The sequence below is a fragment of the Cyrtonyx montezumae genome, unplaced genomic scaffold (genome assembly GCF_038088225.1).
Source record: "Cyrtonyx montezumae isolate F1298 unplaced genomic scaffold, pur_monq_1.0 scaffold_3, whole genome shotgun sequence".
NCBI lineage: Eukaryota > Metazoa > Chordata > Aves > Galliformes > Odontophoridae > Cyrtonyx > Cyrtonyx montezumae.
The window spans coordinates 60,413,823-60,425,101 of NW_027072034.1; the positions used below are offsets into that span (position 1 = coordinate 60,413,823).

General features: G+C 49.3%; 1 protein-coding gene across 2 annotated transcripts in view; it reads right to left on the reverse strand.

The window, feature by feature from the left end:
• HUNK (hormonally up-regulated Neu-associated kinase) overlaps positions 1-8,703 on the reverse strand; it is a 54,168-nt gene extending 45,465 nt beyond the window's left edge. For both annotated transcript variants that reach the window (XM_065741808.1, XM_065741807.1), the window contains exon 1: positions 8,364-8,703. In XM_065741808.1, the coding sequence (XP_065597880.1) occupies positions 8,364-8,639 (276 nt within the window). In that variant the 5' untranslated portion in view covers positions 8,640-8,703. The remainder of the gene's footprint in view (positions 1-8,363) is intronic.
• Between the last annotated feature and the right edge of the window lie 2,576 nt (positions 8,704-11,279).

An 11,279-nucleotide genomic window follows, 5' to 3' on the forward strand; every position in this document is an offset into this window, starting at 1 on the left:
AGTCAAGAGAGATTATGCAGAGAATGATGGACGTAGTGGCGGCAGAAAGCCGGAGGCAAAGATAAATGAGGATGCAATACTGAGGTTCCTCAAGAAATCCTTCGAAACTTGTCAAAACCAGCCTTCAGGCCTGAGCCATGTACTGCCAAAAGAAAGCGTGTATCTGAATGCCTGGAACTGCTGGATTTGCCTAGCCACTGAAATGGAAAAATATTTGCTGAGTATCACTTTCCAAATATTAGCTATTTTGCAGAAAGGAGCTCTCTGACATGCTAAAACACTGTCCATCACTCAATACAAAATCACTTTGGAGCTCAAGGTATTATCAGCTAGCAGAAAAGATGTTTTTCAGGTCTTGTCACACAAGCGCATGGGAGCCTGATGTGCAGACACTGCAGCAGACAGAAAAATGGTTAAGAGGAGCAAAGTCCTTACTTACACTGTCCAAAGCTGATGGCTACTTACAACCATCATGGAGAAAACCAGCATGACAAGTGCTGGGAAACAGAGGCCTCCTTCACCCAGAAATGGCCCCAGTATGCTACCAGAACACTGGGAAGCAGCTAGAGCCAAGGCACAGCAAGGCATGCGTTACGCTGTGGTTACAAACGAACCATATCCTATCCAGCTGCTTTTGATAAACTACAACTTGCAATTTTCAATGCTGAAAACTTCTGTCACAGTGAGATGGATGAGGATCTCGAATTGCTTGAGGGAATAGAAAAGCAGAGATTCAATACCAAATAACATTCCTCCAACACCAACCCTTGTGTGTGAAGCCCTGTGGTTAGTGTTGCTTTCCACTTGCATGATCATGGACATGAAGAGTAGCGTAATCATGGAGTACCATACTCCATGCTAAACAATCCCTGATTTGCATTTCAGTGATCAAATCCAAAAGTTGAGTTAGAGAAGACTGGAAGAAAGAAAAAAGATGTCTGTTACATCAACAGGAGACCCTGCTTTTGAAGACCAGGTATCACCCTCCTTTGTAGCAATAGAAATAAAGGAGATAAAACATTTACAACTGCTAGGCATCCCTAATGAAGCTTCTTACACTTTCTCTCTCTTAGCAATGTGGGCATTATTCACAGAAAATAAATCTGTTCTCAAAAAAAAAAAAAAAAAAAAGTTTCCATGACAATCTTCCACAACAGGCAGAGAGCAGAAGAACTTCCATACTTATAACTTACCTTTTTTTAGTTCCCTTTGTTGCAGTGATTTTCCCCTGAGCACCAAGAGCACACCATGAACAAGATGGCACACCATGAACAAGAAGAGCTCTGCTGGGGCACATGTTGGAAGTGCCAGACCTGCAGCCCAGCAGCACACTGCTGCAGCAAAACATTCACAGAAAGGGAAGCTTGGTCAGGGTGGCACCAGCTTTCTGTTCAGTTTTTGTAGGTGCTGTCACTCCTCAGACCACATTAACTGCTCACCCACTTTCCTGAAGTGGTCCTTCCCTTCATGAGGAGGACTCTGCTCCAGTGCCAAACAGGTCTGGCAGTACTTTACCTTATCACCTTAGGAATGTGCACATTCTGTCCTAGTGTGGGCCATGCAGCTCCTCCAGTAAAATCACAAAAATCCTTTGTGGTCCTCCTCCTCAGCACCAGCTCAATCAGCCCACCAGGCAACCCTACATTCATGCCCTCAAGGAGATTGGCCAACAACCCACATAACTCTTCTTCTGGCCAGTATTTACACAATCACCAGTTATCACAGAATTGTAGTGGTTGGAAAAGACCTCTAGAGATCATCGAGTGCAACCCACCCTGCCAAAGCAGGCTCCCTGTAGCAGACTGGACTCCCTGCAGCAGGTTCTTGTAGATGGGTTAAGATCCTTCTTCAAGACCTTGAAGAGCAGTGTAATCAGCATGCAGACTTTCAGCTCATTTTTATATGGTTGTTTATAGAACACAACAGCTTGGTTTCTAGACTATTATTTCAATTCAGTCACCAGAAGGGTCACTGTGTCATCTTACAATTGCTTTACTCATGAGGTTATATCCTTGTGAAGGGTAAGTGCTGCTCCTTAATAACTTCCATTTTCCTGAGTGCAGGCTAACAAACAGCTCGCAAGGGCAAAGAGGCAAAGATGCCTAATGTGTTATGTCCACTGAAAAGCATGAAGCTATGGTAGCATTCTCCAGCTCCTACTGTAAAAAGAGATGTGGCAAACTGCAACACACAGAAAGAAAAACATGTTTTAATTGTCAAGACACTTAAAGGTAACACATGCCTGCAAGAACAGGCTCTCAGCTTTACACATCGTTAAATATGTTAAAAAAACAAAACTTGCAAGAACAAATACAAGGATCCAGATGTGAGTGCCACATAAGAGCAGCACCTGGTGTCAATTCAACCTAAACACTCTGCTTCCCTCAATCCTGCCTATGTCACTAAAACTGTAATGGTCTGTATGAAAAGCAGCACATTGCTGACATGCACTGTTAGTGACATCCTTAAAACCGCTGAATGTAAACTTGAAAGCAGATTATCTCAAGAGGATAAGCAACTGCCACATGTGCATCAGTTCAGCTCAGTGCAGAGCGAGTTGCAAGCTACAGCTGAAAAATATTAAAACAATCTTCCCGGAAGACAGACTGCAGTAATTAACAGACACCCTTGCCTATTCAAGCCTATACCTGCTTACTCTGAGGAGGCAATACAGAAAAGGGTTAGAGACAAGAGTGTAGCTTTGTAACAAGTATCTGTTGGAACTGGTTATTCTCCAGATGAACTAACTGTTAGCAGGTGCTCCTACATGAGACCGAGCAGGTGACCACACATCAGCAGGCTGCCTCACTCTCAAATTCTTAAGTGTCTCATAACAAGCACTGGGGGAACTTTGTGCTGACAAAGCAACTAGCTCTCAGGTCCTGCTTCCAGCCAACTCTTCACTCACATCACTGCAACTGTGACAGCACCCTTCAAATCATTCTCTGAAGTATCATATGTTAACAAAGCACTCATTTAGTGGCTTCAATACAAATTGCGCATCTACATGCATACACACAAGCCTCTGTGAAAAGAATAGTGTCAAAGCTGTGAAAGCAAACACTTAGAAGCAGAGAAATGTCAAAATTAAGGCTGCAGAAACACCCTCATTTAATTTCATCTGTGTCTGTGATAAAAAGTGGCATCATAACGCATCATCCAGGTGTAACGGTTGGCAGCTGTTAATGAAAATGAAAAGTATCCCTAAAGAAAGCCACCATGGAAATTCATGGTGACTACTTTTTCTAAATAAGCTTTTTTGCGAGACAGATAAAATCCCCCACCAAGTTCTTGTTTCCCATACAGAGAAAGGAGACATTACAGGGGTGGCATGGTTACTGAGGGCAGTAAAGAGTTGTAAAATCTCATCTGCCAGCATGCCCAAAGGCCTCCGACCACCAAGTCAAGCCTCCATTCTCTGAAGTCCATGGTGGAACACAAGAAGAAAACAGTGAATCTACTCAAAGCAAAGTTGACACAACAGCATGGGAAAATATGTATGGCAATGTAACATCTGTTGCCATCCACCAGCACTGCTTTGTCCATGTTTCTCCATATCAACCTGCCTATATCCTCTGGAATGGTTGGTGACTTTCCTAGGGGAAGCTGCTGGAAGATGGAAACTGCAAAACGCATCACTCCAGCCTTTGCTTCTGGTGGTAGATCCAGAAACAGCTCAACAACCACCCTTGACACGAGCAGATGAGAAATGGGATGTCGAGACCAGGGTAAAAACTGTCTAACGGTCGTCTCAGCCGCAGGAAGCATTTTAGGAGACAACCACATTGGCTGACGCAGGGCAGTCCCACAACTTGCCTGACCACCACTGCCTCCCTGAAGGCACCTTGAGCTCCCATCACAAAGGTGCAGCTCCCCCAAGCCTTGCACCCACTGAGAAATGCACGATGTTGAAGCAGAAACACACCAGTGATGCTCTGAATGCGTTTCACAAAATTACAGGCCACCAACATGCCACCAGCAGGGGACAGAGCCTGTGAGACCACTGCCTGGGTGTGCTTTGAGAACATCTCCCCTGTTCCCTCCCTGGGGAATGCAGTGGGGGTTGCTAGCTCTCTGCAGGGTGCTTGTGCTGCCCACACACCACTTCCAGGAGTCTCTAGCACAGCTTTTTCTTTCTTTCTCTCTTTTTTTTTTTAAAAAGCATCTTTAATACAAAAACACATTTGATACATTCAGAAAGCAAACCCTGTTGTGAAAAGGCCACTTTCAATATTAATTGCTCTACCTTCCTAAAAGCTGGTAAACTGTATTTTTAGCAGCTGCTTCCCACTAAAGTAACATTATTACAGAAAAGCACTCACCTAACTGTAACTAAAAATGGCCCTTTTTAGAGTTTAACAATAGCGCTAGAGAAACCGATAAACACATCTTTCAGAGGATGAGGAATCAAATGACTCAATTTACCTCAATCCCTCTTTGCAGAGACAAAGATTATACTTAAAAGTAAGGTAAAAGCAATCTCAGGTCAAGTTGGCTTACGAAGATTTCAGCTCCCGCCATTGTCTCCCTTCAATACAGGGCCATCCCGCGATGCCGCACGGAGCCACCGAGGGTTATGGAGTCACTTCAACAGGGTCCACAGCAGATGGCATGATCTGGTCAGTCTACCAACAAAGGATGATACTAAACCTCGCTGCGCTGATAGGAACGTAATTTTTGGCTACGTAGAACTACTGAAAACATTATGTTGCAATGCCTGCTTTCTGCTGCCTGGGGACAGACCATGCTGAGCCTCAAGCACAAGGCTTGGAACAACCCGGGAGTATCTTGGGCAGAGGCTCAGCAAGTTAGCTGGATAACAATGCAGCTATCCCAGCGGGGTTTCACAGCCACAATTTAAATCTAAATTGGCTTGCTCTTCAGAGAGAAACTGTTTCCTTAGGACTGGCAATAAAGACTGCCTGAGCTGATCTAACAAATCAGCCTTCTACCCAAAAAAATGTTAGATTATAGGCTGTGATATTTTTATTCAAAGGCAATGGAAAGAATAATCTGTTCAACATTCTCCTATGCTCAGCTAAAATACATTTAATTGCATCAGGCATTACCAAACATTTCTCAAGCCCAGAAAATAATAACATGCCTGACATGATGGTAATACAAACCCTAAGAAGCCCTGCAAAAGATTTGATTTCGAATCCAGTGCTACAGACGTTCGTAGCAAAGGTTTAAAGCCTCACCTTAGCTCACCCTGTCGCACTCAGGCGCTGCTGGTTCCAGTCCCACGCACTGCACTCAACATGCACAGCCCATCCAGCTGCCCTTGGAGCAGCTGGTAAAGCAACTAGCGCCTGGCCCACGGCACACAGCATCTTGCGCTCTCTCGAAGACCTCTTTAGCTTCTAGCCATTTCAGGGTGAGGTAATGGCAGATTTTTGGCATTCACTCTGCAATTGCCTTGATTCTGTACAATGCACTGAGTCAGTGCAATGGATCTGAGCCTAGCTGGGGACTCATTAATCCACAGATTTCTTTTCTAAATACACAATTTTCTGAAACAATAATGCGCATTAACTCCTCCAGAGTCACTAAATCAAAACCTGCTTGGGCACCCGCGCTGAAATCAGATGTTCTGGTGACCATAACAGTTTTGGACTGTGCCAAAACAGCTACCAGGTATTAGCAGTAAGACCCCTACTTCACACTACTACCGCAATTTTATTGAAACTTAGGCAGTGCCCTTGCTTCAACAACGGCTTTACAAGACAGAAATCAGATGTCAATTATTTTCTATCTCAAAATACATGCAGGCGCTAATCCTGGAATAGGCTCATAAGCATCAGCCTAGAAAAATGCAGTGACTACAGCAATCCAGCAAGCTGTCTGCAGGAGAAGGCTTTGTTTCCACGTCTTGCTTCACTGTGTTCCACTTGCAAGCACGTTAAGTGCACACTCCTACAGATTAACTTCCTCCTGCAAATGAATGCACCCAAAGATTAGGTCTGGCCAATCTCTGCCCTTCACCTTGCTGAATGAGGGGCAGTGCCATGCATTACAGGGCAACGTCCACCCTGAACTCCAGATGAGTGTGGTGTCACCCTGGGGGGATGTCCACGGTTAAGGGACGGAGGTGGGCACAGAGAGATGACCAAGGGTGGTTGTCACACACAACTGGTCACTCACACCTTGAATACACTGGCACAGGTTGCCCAGAGAAGTAGTAGATGCCCCATCCCTGGGAACAAGGGTCAAGCTGGACGGGGCAATGAGCACATGATGAAGCTGTGGGTATCCCTGCTCACTGCAGGGCATTGGACCTGTTGACCTTTGAAGTGTCCGTTCCAACTCAAATGATCCTATGAAAATGCTCTATTCCCACAGAACCTCCTCCTGTCCCTCCAGTGTTGCCAATCCTGGCTCTCATGCTGCCTCTTTTCTTCCCTCCTCATTCAGTTCCCACACTTGCCAGCCTCAACCTCCTCCCAAACACAGTCCCACAGAAAGGAGTCCAGGGAAGCAGATGTTTTCCTTCTCTTCCTCATGTTACAGCCAGAGCTCAGTCGCCTGTGGTGGGCTCAGCGTAGGCAGAGCTGCCAGCAGCTGTGAGGCAGATCCAGTTTGGGCACGCCTCAGCCTCCTCTGGCTGGAGGCCACGCAAGAGCATGGTTGAGGAACGTGCCCCAAAGAGCTGAGTGTCCACTGGCTCCCTGTATGGGGTGAGATCCTCAGGTGGGGCCACGTGTGGGATGGAAAGCATTCCCCCTCCAGTCAGAGGGAGGAACGGTGCTGAGACAGGACCTCACCTGAAGAAAGTCATTAAGTGCCTTTATCTCTATCCACTAACTCAGACTGCTTATCCATAAATACCTGAAATGAAATTGGTGAATATTCTGTGAGGATGGACCTTTAATTAGCAAGTCTGAAACTATGCAACTGATCTTTTACACACCAAAGTCAACAGCAAAAGCCTGCTTTGATCCTATGGCAGAAGATAAGGTCAGAGAGCATGTAGAGACTGCCATGCCTGGCCACAGATAGGGACACCAAGGCTTAGTGGGAAGGAAGGGAGGTCACAGAATCATTAATCATTAAATCATAAACCTCTAAGATCACCTAGTCCAAGTACCACCCATCCCCACCGTGCCCACTGACCATGCCCCTCAGTGCCACATCCACACAGCTCTCGAACACTGCCAGGTACAGTGACTCCACCATCTCCCTGGGGAGCCTGTTCCTCTAGATTATCCTAGAGCTTCTGCTTGTCACTTTCTCAGAACATTTCTTATTCAAGACACTGGGAAAAGCAAAAAGAAAAAAAAAAGAAAAGCACCAGCCCTGGGAGCTGAGACAGAGGGGCGTGTGGTGAGGCTTTTTATTTTTGCCTCTTCACAGATTGAGATAAATGTAGCAACCCAAAAAGTGGAGGTGGGAAGGACGTGTGTGTGCATGTGCCTTTTATCAACAGGAGGATCATTGGATGTATCTGTTACCAAGGAGAAGCACACGCTTGGTAACAGAAGAGAACAACAACAAAATTTTTTTTTTTTTTGCATTCCTATACAACAATAATCATCTTTGCCATGAGGAAACGCAGAGCCCTACTCGAAATTTCACTCTGTAACAAACTCACTGGAACAAGAAGGGAAAAATAAAACAAGCCTAGAAGTGCAGGAACCCTATAAAGGCACAACCCTAACAATAGTGTATGCGCAGCGCTGCTGGAGCCGGAGGAGATGCTGCTGCACTCAGCTCACCCGGCGGCAGCGGGGTGCCCTGCGTTAAACAGAGCTCTGCCAGTCAGCTTTAACACGAGCAGGACAGCCCTGCAGCCGGGCTGCATGGCATGCCACACTGCTGCGCACACCGCCCAGCCGGGCGCCCGCTGCTCTTCCTCGTGTTGTGACAGAGCCTGACTGAGGGGTGGAAGACTCTGCTACAGGGCTGCAGATAGGAAACGAGAAGCAGAGCTGCTCTGTGGACTTTCCTTACCGGAACACGACACACACGAGGGCATCTTGCTATACGCAGCACTATCAACAACTTGAGCTCGCCGAACCGTAACGCCTCTTTTGCTAAAGACACACGCAGCATCTCCAGCCGTTTCAGTGAGCGGGAAGTACCTGCACGCTGGACGGACCAACTGAGCTGCACAGTCACCGCTCAGCGGTAGAAGTCTACGTACCCTGCCACCAAAAACACACCGCTCACGGGGTCGCTGTCCGGCGGTAGCACTCTGCGTATGGCGCTGTTTAAAACAGCGCTCTCCCACACGCACAGCCCTCGCTAAAGGGGGCACAGGCAGCTCACGGCAGGCGGGCATCCCCCCCAGCGCGGGTATCCCCCAGCCCCAGGGGCGCCACCGAGCGGCCGCCCTCCCGCCCCGGCCGCTCCCGTCCCGGTACCTTCTCTCCGGTGAGCACATGCAGCCCCTCGCGGACCTTGGCGAAGGAGCCCTCTCCCAGCTTCCTGCCAATCAGGTAGTTGCCGACGCGTTTGGTGTGCTGGAAGTCGCGGAGCCTCTCCCGCGGGACCGCCGCCGCCGCGCTCAGCCAGGCGGCCAGGAAGCTGCCCTCGGCGCCCGCCGCCGTCGCCGCCGCCGCCCTCCGCGCCTCGCCCCCCCCGCCGCCCGCCACCCCGGGCGGCTCGCTCAGGAGCCCGTCGCCCGCCGCCGCCGGCATGCCCGGCCCCGGAGCCGCTCCTTCCGCACTCCTCGCTCCGGTCGAGCGCCCGCAGGGCGGAAAGTTGCTCGGCGGAGAGAGCCGGCGGCGAGGGGCGGAGCGGGGCTGGCGGCGGGGGGCCCGGGATGCCGCCCCTCGTCGGAGCCGGCGCCGCCTCCTCTCCGCCCCTCTTCTCACGCTGCCGCCAGGAGCGGGAGGAGGGGGCGAGGGCTCGACTCGAGCCCGCGGTAATTGAATCCAGCAGGCGGGCTGACCCCGCCGAGAGAGGGACGGCGATGCGGGCTGAAAGGAGCAGCCCAGATGGGGCACGCCGCTGGTCAGGGATGGTCCGATAAAGCCGCTAGTTCATCGGAATAACCAGCAGCTCGCAGAGGTTTTAAGCCACTATTGCCACGGCTGGCTGGATGACCTTCGAGGTCTTTTCCGACCACAACGATGCTACCACTCCGCGATATCAGAAAGTAACCGATGAGCCCCGTTTCTCCTTGAGCCTGTACGAGCCGCGCCACTAGAACCTCCGAAACACACGGCAGCTGTGCCGACCGAAACCAAAGCTGTGCCGCTTTCCCGCTAGAGGGCTGCTGGTGCGCGCTGTCCCTGCTGTTCTCCAGCTCTTCCTCGTTAAAAAAAATGTCAAAGCAATTTTACACCGCGCTTCTGCCTCAACGCCGCGCTTAATGCGGAGCTGCAGCTCTCCGGTCCCTTCCGCTGGAGGAGCCCTGATGCATCGCTAATAGGATTCTGGCTGGCACAGGTGCTGGTGAGCCGTTTGAAGTGTTTGAAGGCTCTCCTGTTTGTCCAGCCTTCCCGATCTGAACGAGAACTCAGCCCTTAGGCAGTGGGGAAGGAGAATGAGACCTGCGCTGTGCCTCTCTGGTGTTCCTGCCATCCTTCCTTGAGCAGAAGCCTCAAATGTGTAGTCCCTGAGGCTACAGCAGTGTGGCTTCAATGTGGGAAGCCCGCAGCCAGCTCCACACCACCACTGGGAGCAGTGCACAGCCAGGTGGCTTTCCACTTCTGGAGGGGCTATATTATATTATTATTTAAAGATATCATTATGCTAAGAGGCTTTGCACCTGTATTTATTTGTTATATAGTAAGGAACCTACTATATGTTTTGGGCAGACAGTTCAAGAATTCCTGAGTGTATTCCCTGTGTAGTCAACTGAAACAATGCAATGGGAACAATGGCCATCCCAGAAGGTGCTGGAAACCACAGAATCACAGAAGTGTTTGGGTTGGAAGGGAACTCAAAGCCCACCCAGCTCCAACCTGCTGCCGTGGGCAGGGCTGCCCCCCAGCACCTCAGGCTGCCCAGGGCCCCATCCATCCTGGCCTTGAGTGCTTCCAGGGACGGGGCACCACAGCTTCTCTTGGGCAGCTGTGTCAGCACATCACCACCCTCTGAGGAAAAAGAATCCCCCTTATATCTCACCTAAATTTCCCCTCTTTTAGTTTAAAATCATTCCCTTTTGTCCCATCACTATCAGACTGTGTAAAAAGTCCATCTTCCTCCTGTGAATAATCTTCCTTTGAGTACTGGAAGGATGCAGTGATGTTTCCCAGGAGCCTTCTATTCTACATACTGAACAAGCCCAGCTCCCTCAGCCTGTCTTCACAAGAGAGGTGCTCCAGCCCTTTGCGCATCTTTGTGCCCTCCTCTGAAGCCCACTCAAACATCTCTGCATCTTTCCTGATCTGGGGACCCCAGGCCTGGACACAGTACTCCTGATGGGGCCTCACAAGCACAAAGCAGAGGGACGCAGTTCTCTTCCTCTCCCTGCTGCCCATCCTTCTGATGCGCACCAGGCTAGTCTTGGCCTACTGAGGCTGCAAGCACACACTGTTGGCTTGTGTCCAGTTTTTTGTTCATCACAGTGCCTAAGTCTTTATGTCTCAATGATCTCAATAAGTTCTTTCTTTTCCCAGTCCGTACACATATCTGGGTTGCCCCAACCAAGTGTAGCACTTGGCCTTGTTGGACCCCATTAAGTTCTTGTGTGCCCACTCCTCAAGCGTGTCCAGGTCACTCTGGATGGCATCCCCCTTTTCTGTTGTATCAACCACACCACTCAGCTTGGTGTCATCAGTAAACTTGCTGAGGGTGAACTCAATTGTACTGCCTCTGTTGCTGATAAAGGATATTCAAGATCTAGCAGGTGGTTTAGATGAGGAGCAAGAGAGTGCTGTTCACAGACAGTACCTGTGCTATTCACAGCCCGCCTCCAGAGCTGCCTGAGTCACCCTGCCCTGGCCTCAGGATGCACAGAAAGGGACACAAAGCATTGTCAATGTTCCTTATGGCATGGGGAGGGTGGGCAGGGACTGAACACGCTAAATGCAGTGTCACCCTGTTGCCTGCTGCCCTGCTGGTGCCACCCACGGTTATCCTCATCTCTGTGGGACCAGGCACAAGCAGGGTGCTGGGCCTGTCTGAAGGAATAGAATAGATAGATAGATAGATAGATAGATAGATAGATAGATAGATAGATAGATAGATAGATAGATAGAGCCTTTGTTTGGGCTCACAGCTTCCACTTGGCTACCAGAAACATGGTTTTGGCCACTGAAGGGTAAACAGATGTTAATGGCACATGTTTTTCAGTCAAAAACCTGAAAATCAGCCTCTTTTAAAAATAA